The sequence below is a fragment of the Folsomia candida genome, unplaced genomic scaffold, assembly GCF_002217175.1.
Source record: "Folsomia candida strain VU population unplaced genomic scaffold, ASM221717v1 Fcan01_Sc023, whole genome shotgun sequence".
Classification (NCBI taxonomy): Eukaryota; Metazoa; Arthropoda; class Collembola; order Entomobryomorpha; family Isotomidae; genus Folsomia; species Folsomia candida.
This window is the reverse complement of record NW_019091215.1, coordinates 722,029-737,644: the sequence shown is the minus strand read 5'-3', so window position 1 is coordinate 737,644 and position 15,616 is coordinate 722,029. Positions and strand designations below refer to the sequence as shown.

General features: G+C 36.5%; 2 protein-coding genes across 3 annotated transcripts; one reads left to right on the top strand and one right to left on the bottom strand.

Moving 5' to 3' along the window:
* The first annotated feature begins 8,371 nt into the window (after positions 1–8,371).
* On the top strand, positions 8,372–9,513 carry LOC118438633. Its single transcript, XM_035859172.1, has 2 exons — positions 8,372–8,572; positions 9,044–9,513. The coding sequence occupies exons 1-2, from the start codon at positions 8,414–8,416 to the stop codon at positions 9,356–9,358; spliced, it is 474 nt and encodes a 157-aa protein (XP_035715065.1). The 5' UTR covers positions 8,372–8,413; the 3' UTR covers positions 9,359–9,513.
* An 879-nt stretch (positions 9,514–10,392) lies between these two features.
* LOC118438632 lies at positions 10,393–15,333 on the bottom strand. Of its 2 annotated transcripts, none has more exons than XM_035859171.1 (4): positions 14,979–15,333; positions 13,566–13,664; positions 11,928–13,453; positions 10,393–11,866 (listed from the first exon to the last, which is right to left on the bottom strand). In XM_035859171.1, exons 3-4 carry the CDS (start codon positions 13,371–13,373, stop codon positions 11,807–11,809), a joined length of 1,506 nt encoding a protein of 501 aa, XP_035715064.1. In that variant the 5' UTR covers positions 13,374–13,453; positions 13,566–13,664; positions 14,979–15,333; the 3' UTR covers positions 10,393–11,806. The 2 variants fall into 2 exon arrangements, with proteins under 2 accessions (XP_035715064.1, XP_035715063.1); XM_035859170.1 differs by having other exon boundaries at positions 13,575–13,664.
* Between the last annotated feature and the right edge of the window lie 283 nt (positions 15,334–15,616).

Here is a 15,616-nt window from a genome sequence, read left to right as displayed (position 1 = left end):
AATCAGAAGAACATCTGGTTGGAAGTACACTTTGACATGTATAAAATCAGAAGATAATCTGGTTGGAAGTACACTTTGACAAGTACAAAATCAGAAGAAAATCTGGTTGGAAGTACACTTTGACAAGTACAAAATCAGAAGAAAATCTGGTTGGAAGTACACTTTGACAAGTGCAAAATCAGAAGAAAATCTGTTTGGAAGTACACTTTGACAAGTACAAAATCAGAAGAACATCTGGTTGGAAGTACACTTTGACATGTATAAAATCAGAAGATAATCTGGTTGGAAGTACACTTTGACAAGTACAAAATCAGAAGAACATCTGGTTGGAAGTACACTTTGACATGTATCAAGTCAGAAGATAATCTGGTTGGAAGTACACTTTGACATGTACAAAATCAGAAGAAAATCGGGCTGGAAGTACACTTTGACAAGTACAAGATCAGAAGAACATCTGGTTGGAAGTACACTTTGACAAGTACAAAATCAGAAGAACATCTGGTTGGAAGTACACTTTGACATGTATCAAGTCAGAAGATAATCTGGTTGGAAGTACACTTTGACAAGTGCAAAATCAGAAGAAAATCTGGTTGGAAGTACACTTTGACAAGTACAAAATCAGAAGAAAATCTGGTTGGAAGTACACTTTGACAAGTGCAAAATCAGAAGAAAATCTGTTTGGAAGTACACTTTGACAAGTACAAAATCAGAAGAACATCTGGTTGGAAGTACACTTTAACATGTCTAAAATCAGAAGATAATCTGGTTGGAAGTACACTTTGACAAGTACAAAATCAGAAGAACATCTGGTTGGAAGTACACTTTGACATGTATCAAGTCAGAAGATAATCTTGTTGGAAGTACACTTTGACAAGTGCAAAATCAGAAGAAAATCTGGTTGGAAGTACACTTTGACAAGTGCAAAATCAGAAGAAAATCTGTTTGGAAGTACACTTTGACAAGTACAAAATCAGAAGAACATCTGGTTGGAAGCACACTTTGACAAGTACAAAATCAGAAGAACATCTGGTTGGAAGTACACTTTGACATGTATAAAATCAGAAGAAAATCTGGTTGGAAGTACACTTTGACAAGTACAAAATCAGAAGAACATCTGGTTGGAAGCACACTTTGACAAGTACAAAATCAGAAGAACATCTGGTTGGAAGTACACTTTGACATGTATAAAATCAGAAGATAATCTGGTTGGAAGTACACTTTGACAAGTACAAAATCAGTAGAACATCTGGTTGGAAGTACACTTTGACATGTATCAAGTCAGAAGATAATCTGGTTGGAAGTACACTTTGACATGTACAAAATCAGAAGAAAATCTGGCTGGAAGTACACTTTGACAAGTACAAGATCAGAAGAACATCTGGTTGGAAGTACACTTTGACAAGTACAAAATCAGAAGAACATCTGGTTGGAAGTACACTTTGACAAGTACAAAATCAGAAGAAAATCTGGTTGTCAGTACACTTTGAGAAGTACAACATCAGAGGAAAATTTATACATACAACTGGCTGGAAGTACACTTTGACAAATACAAAATCAGATGTGTCAAACGACAAATTAACATCAGAGGAAAATACATGCGACTGCACGAAGTATGTGCATTTTGACGAGTAGGAAATGAGAAAAAAAATATACAATGAGTTGCTAATTTTGGGAAATATATCGTTACCTACCAAATTACACTCATTTCTATAACGATTTTTATATCACTTGACTGCTAAATTACTTTTTAAAATATTACTTTGACTAGCAATTCCACACCGTTTGCGTGGTAAAATTATTCCCAGCTACAAATAATTTATGGCATTGTTTTACATTGTCAGCCAGGTGTTAATAAATTTTAGCGTAAAATTCATATTAGTCTGAGACATACTGAGTTACAAAAATAGCTTTCTGTCCATTTATAATTCTCTATACTCTTCTCAATACTTTTCGAGATTGAAATTTGATAATTTGCAACATTCTAAGCCTGATAGTAGAGCAACGAACGAAATGAGTTCCATTAATTCGATTTGGAATGTTTGCTTCGAGTCCATTTCGAATCTAACTGGGACGTTTGCTTGATTCTTCGAGTTTGCCTTATTGATTGACTCGACTGGTCGAGTTCTTGAGGGACTCGATGAATGGATTAGATGACTAGAAATGTTTCGATATATCACTTTGTCCCGTTTACAGGTTTTCTCAGTTCTTAACTAATTCTAGCATGGGATTTGTTCAATTTTGCCACAATGAATATACATTTTGTATTGCGTCGCTACTTTTGAATTCAATTATATTTTCTTTCAGTTACGTTAGCTAAGCTCAAATTTCTAAATATATCTATGTATTTGATTATCATTTTGTGTTCCCTGAGTTGATGCATTGCAAATAATCAGTCTACACCGACGAAAAATTTTAAGAAACGCAATAATGCCTGATTTTTAAATACTTGTGTGTGACTTAATACCTCGCTTTCTAAAAATTTGTCACACATCATTATTTAGTTGGCTTGGGATTATTAAATAATTTGAAGGAGAGAAGTCGATGAAAATTACATCCAGTTTAACAAGGCCATCATCGCTGATATTTGTCGATGATTTCTAAAGAATTACACAGAAGTTGATCTTTTATTAAAGCTTGCAATACAGTGGTGTGGAAAATGCTAGGGTTGCCGCGGGTAGCGAAAATGCTACCCGTTACCCGACCCGTTACCCGCAGCCCAAGTACCCGTTACCCGCTACTCGTTATGAGAATTAAGTTAAAACCTAACACACCTTCCTAATAAATTTTATTTAATCAATTATTTGCTCATTTGGGGCGTTCAGTAGTTTGAGATAATGCTGTGCAAGTTACGAATGCCATAATTTGCTAGATGTCATTACATGTTTCTGAAACCAGACTTTTTGGCTTAGAATGGAAACTTTTTCAAGCTACACCTGAATCTATTAGCGAATTATATAAACAAATCAACTCAAAAATTAGGAATTACCGTCATCGTCTAACATCACCCTTCGTCTCATTTTGTCCCGTTTCTACACACCACCTGCGTAATTCTAACTTACACGACCATACCTTTCAATACACACCACATGTGACAAAAATCATTTTTCGACATTCGACACCGCCCACACGGTCACGGAGTAGTCGTACGTCGAAATGATGGCTATTTCTGAAATTCCCGTCCAAAAAATACGTCTAAAACGTTCAACACAAAAAATTCTACACCTTTGACCGTTGGCTTCATCACCGTGACGCCGTGACCTTACGACCTACAACGCCGATCTTCGAACTCATCCCGTCCCTTAAAATAAGAAACACGTTGGCGAAAACCGCATATCGAAATATGAAACCATTCTAAGTTATCGTGGATACAGACGGACGGACGGACAAGACATTTCCATAAAGGGGTTTTTACCCCTTAATAATCGGCCCTTTTAAGGGCCACCACAATTTCGAATAGCAATTGCAAATTGTTGAAAAGCATTTTTTGTCATACCCAAATTTCCCATACCTAAAATTCTGCATACCCAAATATACCGCTACCCATATTTCCGAGATCAAAATTTCTGCAGACCGAAACTTCCGATACCCATATTTCCTCATACCCAAATTTCCATACCCAAATTTCCGGGAATCTCTACAGGGCATGGGGCACTTATACTGAGAAAAATTCAAACGCTCGCGCGAAAAAAGTGGGACAACTTAAACAAACACGTCCTACACTATTTGATAGATAAACCAATTTGATATGATTTTTTTTTGCTCGAAATTCTGAAAAATGGCTCCTCTCTGACCATTTTAAGGAAGGTACTAGTGAAAAAGTTTTCCAGCCATGATTGATTCGTGGAGAAAATGTACAAATTAGCTACGACTTTAGATGGACTTTGGAAAAGTTTCAAGGGCAAGTGGTAAAAACATGAGCTTCCAAAATTGTCAGGAAGTGTTTTCATCAAAGAAAAGACGTTGCAAACTTGTAGCCCAGAATAAGGGGAATCATATCGAGCAAGTTAATTATCCCAAAAAAACATCATATATAGGTTAGAACAATTTTTAAACACCTCTCGGTATAAGTGACCCACTCTCTGTATAAGGGAGTTTAATTTTTGTGTACAAACTTGATTCTGACAAATTCACGAATTTTTTCATCAGCGTCGTTCAACGTTTCGGCAGCTGCGTTAAATACGCTTTTAAAACAATTTGTAACTTGGTACAGTTTCGTTAGTGCTCGATTTTTTTCCTACTTTATGAGGGTTTCCTACTTTTTTCCTACTTCCCACTGCGTTCGCCCTACAAATCGTGCCCCAAAGTTTTGTGGGCAATGTCTTCAGCAAAAATAGTCTTCCTTCTTCTGATGGTGAACACAAGGTCGGATTAAACCATCATGTGAAATGTTTCTAGATGGACTTTGCAGAAGGGTACACATCTTTCGACGAATAATGAAGATAAGACCATGCTTCGTCGAATTTTAAATCTTGAGTCTTTAAGTAGGTTCGGAATTAATTTTTGTACGCACTTTCCAACCAAATTTCAATCCATGTTGATGTAAGTATACTGTCGTTATAAAAATAGGGATAACCAGGAGCCTATACAATGCCTTTTCGTACTTTGACGTGACCGCAAATTGCATCTTTAGGGTATAACCTTCTTCTTGCGGTAGTACGCTACCAAAGTGTTAGTAGTACACTTGGAAAATTATGTAAGATTTTCCAGGATTGTGTATGAGCACAAGATAACTCCAGATAAGCTAAGTTCCTCTTCGACCCCTCACCTCAAATGATCTCGACTTGTGAAAAATACTTCGTTGACTAATAAAATTTGCCCGAAATGGATCACCACGATGCTGAATTACTTAAAGAGTACAAAGACAAGTATAAAATAGTAATGGTGAGTAGGAAGATGACACCCATATTAGAGAATAGGGAACAGAAAAAAATGATGCTGCGGAAAATGGGACATAAAATTTGGTACCGGTACGCCATTCTGCCCAACGTTGAAGGACAGAAGGTATGTATATCTGTACTTACTTTGAAAATATGTAAACTAACCTATCCGAAAATCTCCAACTAATAATGCGATGGTGTGAAGTGTAACCCTCCGATTTTGTTGGAATTTTGAAATTATGTGGTCCATGTTAATACAACCAACGTTTCTTCAGCAGGCCCCGATCTTCCCCAAAATCTTACCTGGGCAAAAATTAAGGCGCCCCATTACATTGATTCATTGATTCATTGATTCATCTTGTTGACCACTTTTAAAGAGCGCAAGTGCTCATTCAAAGCAACTCTCTTTAGCCTTGCGCGAGCCTCTTCAAACTTAATTCTTTACGCCTATGTACATATTAATTCCATGCGTCTGTGTAATTGGTACCAAAATCAAGTGCTTGCACGTACAACTTCCCTTTCAAGTATTTCCTACGACTTTTAATTGGCGTCGACCAATTTATTGTCGACCAGTTGAGATTGGCGACCAATATGCAATGTCGACCGATCTACTGTGCCGACCAGTCTTCTGTCGACAAGACGAGATTGGCGACTAGTTGGTTTTGCGACATGTTATTTGTCGACCAATGAGGTGTCGACAACTCGTTTGTCGACCATCAATCCGGAACCCGTAAAAACCGGTTTCAGGTTTCTTCTCCGGTAACTGGATTTCCTCTGGCTTTAATAACTAGCGTTGAATCCTCTACTTCTATGGTCTTACTATTGTATTGATACCCTAAGTCATTCTGAACATTTTAATATCTTCATTTTGAGTTATATGTAGATCATAACGATATTTTCGACCAAGTTGTGCACTTTTGAATCTTTTTAAATTTCAAAAGCTTAACATTGGATTTATGGAAGAAGTTTTTAAACTCCCTCAAATTCGCCTGATTAAAAAATGTAGGAGTAGCTACTAACACGAAAGTATGAACACAAAGGAAAAAATACTACTGTTCAACCAATATTAATAGTCTCAATTGCTGGGAAAACTTTCTGAGAGGTTTTTTGGTGTTTTGAAAACACTATGCAAAAATCTGCCAGGAAACCTTTCAGATTTTTTCATTATATTAATATGGGCTAAACAGAAGGTGTACATAGCTAAAAAATTAGCTTCGAGGTATAAAATGAGATGGTGGAATTTTATGGACATTTCTCGAACATAAATAGGAAACATGTACAACCACAATCTATCTAGGCTACCACACAAAAATTTTCAAGCTGTTACTACACCCAATATTTGATATCGAACGGTTTTTCTATCGCACAATTTATTTTGCTTTGCCGCAGTAAATTCTATACATAAATGTATTACTATATAGGCACGAATATTTTCTTAATTCAAATTTTACAGAATTGACATAACGTCGCATAACATTGCCGTCTAGGCGCCAATGCACTCTAAGGAGATTACTAAAATGTACCATAGGTTTGATCAAAAAAGAAGATTAGAGTAATTAGGTAAAATTTATTTAATGCTTGCGTACATATGTAAATGTATCCACCTTCGTGAAAAATATATTTAACGGCTGGATAATTTTTTTACGACCATTGGGTCAAGTTTAGCCAATTGTTGCCAGCCTTTATTTAACTCAACCATGAGTAAATTTGACTTATATTTATTTAGAGTGGGGGCCAAAAATTTAGAAAATGTAATTTAAAAGCTGCAGTGGTCGTCGTCACATCGGAATAGTCGAGATTAGTTGTCCCAACTTTACTACAATGAAAACATCAAGGGAAATATTTTCGTATCTTAATGCGGGCAAAATCAATTATATCTAGTGTAAACCGGGCCGCCTTGCGGCGCCCCTCCGGGTTTTGGCGCCCCGGGCAACCGCCCGGGTTGCCCGCCCCTAAATCGGGCCTGTTCTTCAGGCAGTTTGTGCGATGGTCACAATTTGCCAAAATATTGGAGGGCAAAGTCAGGGTTTCGTTTTTCCCGTCAAAAACGATTTGTTACAACGGCAGGTGAGAAAAAGTGAGAAAAACCGGGAAAAACGGTTTTTACCGTCCAAAATGGGAAATATGGCTGCCCATGTATTTACTTATGGGGAAAGCTAACTTCTTTAAGAATCAATATTTCCGGAATTCGACTTCATATTCGTGATCTCCCCGAATTTCTGAGAATTTTGATCAGTTTTAATTATTTTTACAATTTTCCCATATGGATACATGTTAATTTTAGAGATTGATAAAATTGAACCGTATTACCAACTAATTTTCTCAGAATTTGATGCAGAATACGAATATGACGTCAAATTTTGAAAATCTTAAGTTTTAAAGAAGTTGTTTCGGATTGCCCTAAAACCAGAGTTTTTCCCATTTCTTCCATTTTTCCCACTTCCCACACATTTTGGGTGGGTGGTAAAAATGCCGTTTTCCCACTTTTTCCCGCTGCCCTGGTCAATTTGGTTTTTACCAATCGAAACCCTGGCAAAGTTGATAAACGTGCGATTCTTACCAGGCGGAGGAAACAAACTCAACTTCCATTCTCTTCCCGTGCTAAAAATTGCACATTTTCTAACTTTAACCTCAATTATTTTGACAAAATTTCAACCAAAGCTGAGGGTTACACTTCACCATAGATCGGATAACTCTGAACTCCGGAAAAATTCGCCGCATTGTAAGATAAGCTTTTATTTTTTAGTACACGATAGCAAACATGTTCACCAGCCGGGAGGAGCAAAGCGAATTCATTTCTTTCCCATGCTATGAAACAGATCCGTATAAAGGTTACAGACTCCCTCAAAACGAGCAGAAAGTTATCAATCTTTGCGAAATTATTTGTCTTGAAGGCAGCTTTTTCGTCACACCGATACACGTTGGTCAATCAAATCTAGATTTTTTAAAATTATTTATAACGGCTATTTGAATATGTTCAATCAAGTATTTTCTGATTTTGTAACAAGGTCGACTCTGTTTCCATAAACGAGGTCAAAGTTGAGGGCAGGACTCGCTTGAAATTTGGAGACACAATTGCACTTCGTAACGTGTTCAGGCTTGGTGATCCTAAAATTCGCAGGGATGGTGGCAGGAACGAGGACAACAAGACGAGCAGCAATGTAGACACTTACAAGAATAAAGATTGCAGGGATTGGGAAACTTTTATATTCTCGGTAAATAAGAATTTAACTTTACTTGAAGCTTGTCACACACGAACGATGTGGTTTGGTGTGACTTTGGTGGGGGCAGTTTAATACCAAAAATTATTACCAAATACATACAGGTTACGAGTCTTTTGATACCAAATTTTTCATATATGTATGTACCTAGTAGTACCGTACTAAACTGTTAATGCAAAATGCCGGACGGACACCAGGCACTTGTCCCTTGTAATTCAAATTTTGTCTTACACAAACTTAACTATGTGAATTTCTAATTGAAATTAGAAAAGGGAATTGGATCCGGAAGCATTCAATTTAGAGAAATATGTTGACATGGGCCCCAAATGGACCATACCATATCATGACATGGGCTGCAAAGTTGAAGATTTGACATTTCTTTCTACGCCAGAAGAGCGTAGGAAATTTAACGAGAACAAGTTGGGGAAGTGCGCTGAATTTTGTGGAACATTTCTCCCCGGGGATAATCATTTGGTAAGATTTATGTGTATATATGTATGGGTATGTAGATGATACTGACAATGGAATCCTTTTTCAAGCTACACCAGGATCGACTAGCTAGTTATGACAAAAAATTAAGCCAAAAATTTAGGAATCACATGGCGCTTATCATTCCGTTGAATGGCCCCATTGAAGAAAAATATTTCGGGTCAAAGTACACACAAGCTCCGTGGGTTTTCGCCTCATGGAGCAAAAGGGAGGGAAAATTTTAAAAAAAATTGAACTTTGCCGCCAATATTTTTATTCAAATGGGTCATTCAACGGAAATGGTAAGCGCTATGCAATTCCTAATTTTTGGCTTAATTTTGTGTCATAACTCGCTAGTCGATCCCGGTGTAGCTTGGGAAAAGGTTCGATTGTGAGTTTTAGAGACAATTCATTAACTGAGAGGTCGACCATCGGGTATAAAAATCTGCTAAAACTGTTCTTACATATTTTTTGCAGATTTTGTCCCGAATTCTCATCCATCTTGAATTTTCCGAGCTAAATAATATGCGCCTAGTTTCAAAAACATTTAATCGGGAAGCCCTATCACTTATTAAGAAAAGGGGGTACGCCAAATTTGATTTCGATATCGATCAGTACATGAACTTCATGACTATTCTGCGATACGCAAACGAAATGCAGGCTTGTCCGATGACTTCGTGGAAGCTAATACTTCCCAAGTTACACGATATTGATCAATTCGGAGTGGTTTCATTGTCAATGCAGGAAAAATTCCAATACGATTTAAACTCTCTTATTAATCAGTATATGTAGTTGCATTACAGTAATAAAATTATGCGGTCCTCTCGACTCCTCAATCGACTGGGAGTATAGGATGCAAATTTTGGACAAACTGAAGGAAACATTGGTAGAAATATGTTTCTCGGGTAACTCCTCCAAACCCGATTATGCTATCGACCCTGCAAAAACAGCACAATTTAAGGAAATATTGAAATTTGGCAAGCTACAAAAATTTTCCTTATCCTTGGACACGTCCGAGACTTGGAGATTGAGTGATTATTCAAATTTGAACCTTGTTAATGTTACTTCACCAGGTGATCAAGTGCTGCCAGGGTGCGGGATCAAGTCACTAGGTTTAGATTCTCGTGATACATGGATCCGCAGTTTTATTAATTTGTCACTGCCATTCCCAAATCTGAATGAAATCACGATTGGTCCCTTGTCTCCGATAGGTTTGCAGTTTCTCTCGAATCTAGTTAGACCGCTGCGAACATTGATCTTGACGGGACTTGATACGTTTCAGCATCGGCACCTTTCCCAGTTTGAGCAGCTTCTTGAGAAACATTCCAAAACGTTGGTAAATTTGGAGTTTGTGCTTCCAATAGAAGAAGAAACAACATTTCCGCTAAGATTTCCGCTAAGTCTCCCGGTCTTCGAGGTCTTAATTAATTTAGTAATAGGTTTTCCATCAGAGCGGAATGAGAGAGGATTGGCTATGATGATTGAGTTCGGATCGGAAGAAATTCCACCTTTTGAGAAATGTCTGGCATCCCTGAAATTATTAAGTCTCCGGATTGTGACGGATATAAAGGAGTATTCAGTCCCAAGTAGTAACATCGTATTTTGGCAAGAGTTTGGTGCATTGTTTGAAACTTTTTTTTCCTGTCGGGGATGATAATGAGGTTCCAAGGTACAAGAATTTGAGGGTTCTCGATATTCCATATGAACGAGTTATGATGGAACTGTTTTACCGAGAGGGGTTAAGCTTGCGGCTATGCTTCCTAACGTGGTGAACACGTGCATGAATAAAGTACGGGACACTGCTGGAATTAGTAATCCCGTTTTGTAAGTAAGAAAATTAATTGAAACAGATTCATGGATTATAATTTATAAAAATTGTCAAAAACTTATATCTTATTGATCATCTTAATAGGTATTCATTACTTCCAAAATAAGCGATAATTATATTAGTTATAATATGTAAAGATCCATATTGTCACAAATTGTTAAAATACTATGATTACGTACATAATATCTATATTTGTTGTCACTTACTACTGACCTAATTATGTTCATTTATATGTGTTAGTCATTAAATAAATTAATAATGAACTTAATGTTGCAGTTATTTAATCTTAATGAAGGCAATAATTTATTCTTTCTGTAGTTTTATGAAATATAAGTTTTTTGTATACATGCACGAAATATATAACATGGATACAATTTGGGTGAGAAGTGTTCAAAATTCGTCGGAATTTTGTTAAATAATTCTTAGAATGATTTTGAATTAAAAATTACCAACTCTCTTTCCTTTGGAGAACAGTTTTAAGTATTTACTAAAATTATTAAATTATTAAAATTATTAAATTACAAAAAATAATTATTTGGTATTTGTAATTACTAACAATTTATTATTGTTGTTAAAAATATATATTTACTCATTGCAGGTCTTAATGTATTACCTGTCAAACTTGTCTATTAGTTATTTCTACTTCATTAAGAGAAATGAATACAGACACTAAGTTAAATCTGCTGCCGTGCTTATCGACTTGACCCAACTTTTCAATCTGCCTCCGAGCATATTTTGCACTTTTCATGAAAACATTGCATTTTGTATACGGCTTGGAACAGTTTCTTTGACATGAAATTGTTTAATGAGGTTGCCGCGTGACCCATTAGGTGGCTCAAGAGGTCTAATTATTGGACATACACCTGTCTCACTGGTCCAGTACAATAATTGTATACACCGAAGTATTTCGTAAACGACCTAACTAATCAAACCTACTGTTCGTCCAGTATTCTTAGCCGCAAAAAATTCTGAAAGGTTACCTAGCAGTAGAATAAAATTTTGTGAACGGAAAGTTGTACACCATCCTCTTCTTTTTATTAAACAACGGTTTTGCTATTGTTGCCAATGACGAAATTATTTAAATTATATATGGACAAATAGGTTCTCAGAAAAATTATCCGACGATTGCGACTGATAATAATGGACGGAAACTAGTTGATGTGTTGAATTGCATCTGATCCTGATTTGAAAATTGTTCATTACAATTTATAATAAATAGGCTTAGCTAAATAATTGAGCACAATTAGGCGTCACAAATATGCTATCCTGGTATAAAACATAATCGCATATTAAAAATAGTTTAGTTAATATGTACAAGAAAATTGCCAAAGTTCTACCGCTAATCCTATTGCAGGTTCCCCGCTATTTTGAAATAAGTTCTAACCTTAGTCTGATGTGCTTAAACGTCAAAATTACGCAAAATCTTCAATCTTGGAAGTTGCAACAACAATCCTCTCTTCTGGAATTCTCCCCTGTACAAAAGCAAAATTTAATCATGAAGGTACTAGCAAAAACGTTCATGCTGTATTTTACCTTAAATATCTCCCCAAAATGACAATCAATCATTTCCGATGATGACGAAACATCATAAAAAACGTTACCCCAACAATTCGTAACCTTATTCCGTTCTCCCTGAAGTAATGTAACCTTTCCACACGCAACATTTTCTAACCGCACCGCGCAATTATATCTGACCTGCACCCCTTCAAAAATACAACCGGCTGCGAAGAGTCCATCACATCCGGCCCAGCCAGAAAGTCCGCAAGGGCTCATGTTCACGTTGGTAATATCTCTCGAATTGCAAGTAATTTTAGGAATTCTCTTCGAACGCATTACGCAATCTTCCAAAATGGAATTTGACTTGAATGTAGTGATCCCATTTTCAATGAAGTCCTTGCAAACGACATTCTTCAACCGAATTCCTTCCCCGTTAATATGAACTGCAATGTTAGCCCGTTCAATTACGACGTCTTGGAATGAGTTGTAAAAACCGGAAGTTCCTATAGCAGTTTCTGCAACATTACCAAAGGACAATTGCTTCGCTACGTTTCGGGTCCCCCTAATTTCACAGATGTTTCTATTTTTATTGCTGCCTCCGAGAAATCTGACATTCTTGACAAGGTTGTAACTCGAGCCATATTCGATGAGAAGTTGATGGTCTAAGGCGATGGAAAGATTCATGATTGAAACTTTACTGGCATTGGCGCCAATTTTAATGCCAGCAATAATAACTCCTTCCTGACTTTCTCCAATTAATTCAATATTACTTTTTGTTACGAGTATTTCGTCGTAAGAGTTATTGATGAGAGATATCACTAACTTTCTGGTGCCGTTATCTGCTTCAAGAATTGATGCTATCTCTTGAGTGCAGGTTACAGAGTGTAATATTTCTACCTGTGTTGGGACGAAATAGTAGTTTTCGTTTGTTGAAAACACCAAATTCTCAATATCCTTAAATCGTTCTTCTGGTATTGGTCTTGTCATGGCTACAATCAGTTCGGGTAAGTCATACTTACGGTGTGAATTTGAGTGTAACCAAGATCTCAAGTTTTGTCCGCATAGTTCCATTTCGATAGTAAACAAAGTGAAAGGTGTGCCACGGGATGCTTTAATTAGTAATAATTCTAGCTTCTCCTGAGCGTCTTCGTTGTCAATGGTGTCGGAAACCTTTGTCAGTTCTCCAATATCATTTAGTGTTATGACAAGTTTTCCGCATTTGAAAATGCTGACAATGTTGGGATGACTGGTTTTTGATTCTTCCATAATATTGTATTCGTGAAGTAATGACAAGGCGTCATCTCCCCTGTTGTGTGGTTCATTTTGACGATTTAGTTCTTGCTGATGTACTTCTTCTTTGAAGATTATTTTTACTGCGGTTGGAACACTGCTGTTTTTCTTAAAAACGTAACCGAAGGAACCAGCTCCCAGAAATCTCCCTAATAAATTATAATCCAATTTGTGCGAACCGTTGGAATCCATTTTTGTGGGATTATTCAGATAATTTAGGGAATTTTTCAGTTGATTGGAGATAGAAAAAATTCTTTACTTCCAATTTGCACCTACAAGTACACGATAACGTTAAAATTCCAATACAAAATTACAAGATGGTTTACAGATACTTTTCAGTATTTGCGAATCTACTCTAAGATATGAAATACTTTTATAACTTACAGAACTTACAGTTTAGTAGTCGAAGTGAAAACTTGTGATTCAACAATTAACCTCGTTTTTTTATATTTTTCGGCATCGAATTCTCTCAAGGAATTAGTTCTGTAAGAAGAGAGGAGTGATAGTGAGTATATACGTATTTCTATGATGTCTCTCACAAAATATGGTGTGTCCCATATTAAGTTGGAAGATGCCCTATGACCTGTAAAATTCGACCTGGTTAAACGATTTTTGTAAAACCTTTTGGGTGGTGTAGGTGGGAATCGTACCAACCAGTTTTTTACCCGGAGGATTTTTATTACTCTATTCTTCGCCTCCAATCCGAATTTCTGCAACAACCCTCGAATTAGTGATTTTCACTCGTTTTCGAAATGTACTTTCTGATTTTTCGCCATTATCGTTCGAATTCTTCCTACCTATTCGCCTTAGAGTGAAGGTTAGAGTACCTTTTTATGAACAAGGCCCAAAACTTTTCAATTTCTCGCAAATAGGGGCATTTGGAGGGTTTTCGGTTTTAAGGGTATCTTTCCCAATGTTAACCGTGGGATGGCTAACCAGGAATTTTACAAGAATTTAGTTTTCATGAACAACTTCCGTTGATAACCTATATTGGCAAGGCTGCCTGCGTGAAAAAATGCGGTTCCCGAAGTCTTTCATAGATTGGGGTCGACGTGGGTCTCGTGTTTATTGATGATAATTTTCAATGACATTTATCAACCTATTTTTTTGCAAAATTTTTGGACGGTGATTTTTTGGTCCTCAACGTACTTTGGCCAACTTTGTTTATTCTTTTCTATAATCCCCAATTTATGAACTTTCAGGTTGCGCAACAAACTTTTTATAATTTTCAGCTTCCGAACGGCGGCACGAATTTAAAGAAAGAGTTGTTGGTGATGAATAGTTTGATGACTTTCAAATTTTGGTGAGTGCCTGTGGCAAGAGGTGGCCTAGAATGTTTTTCGAAATTCACCTTTTGTCATCGTAATACTTCGAAATATAAAGGTTGATTGTCATTTTGGGACACCTTTCGGTTTTGAAATACTGCGATGCCTTTTTCTGGTCACGTCAAGTGACAATTTTGTAGTTGTGAAAAACTCGATTTTCGAGGCATTCATTTTGACCCTGATTTCTATTGAATTTTGTCATTTTAACAAAAGATGCTTTATACCCGCTGGTTGCCCTTCAAATTGCGTCTCGAAAACATAAAATAGCTGGATAACAATCTCCAAGAATTGCGCAGTATACTTTAAGTCGCCCTTCCAACTTACTCTGGGACACATGATATGTAATCTTCAAAAGAGCAAAATTTAAAAGCTAATTGGATATTATTCACGAAACAAAATTTAATTTATGAACCCCACAAATAATAATAAATGTTTACTAGTCATAGTCTATTATTTTAATTGAGGAACTAACCATTAAAATCCGAGAGTGATGAAATTCGAACAATATTTTTCAACCCTAAATAAGGTCTTACAGAAATTAGTCGTTGCGTCCCAGTTTTATTGTGAAAATGAAGAGCAAGTAGGCAATTATTGGGTAAAGAATTTAATTGATAACAGTGCTTTGTAAAACCTTTCATAGTAGAATAAACAAAAGTTGAGTTATTTTGCAATTTGCAAATAATGCAAATTTAATGAAGATATGTTTTGTAATTGTTACTTGCCATACACAAGTTTGTTAACAAATAAGTACGTCCCACAAATAGTTTGTCACAAGGTTTAATATATGCAAACTATTACATATCTACATCCTGCTGGATACACAAACACCGACGCCAGACAGATTAATTGTAAGCCATTTATTTACCAGTCCTTGAATCAACTGATATCTCATTGCGTTAGTGATGTTGGGCATATGTAACAATACAGGTGGTTGGAATTTCCAATGAGTTGATTACAAAAATATATAGCATTGTAGAGAGGAAGCCATTCATCGTATTCATGATATATGAATATGCAACTCAATCAACAAGTTGTTTATAAAAGATAACTTGTGATAAGGGAAGTGCGTCACGTTCCGTCCGTGTGATTCATTTTAAGCCCGAACTAGGG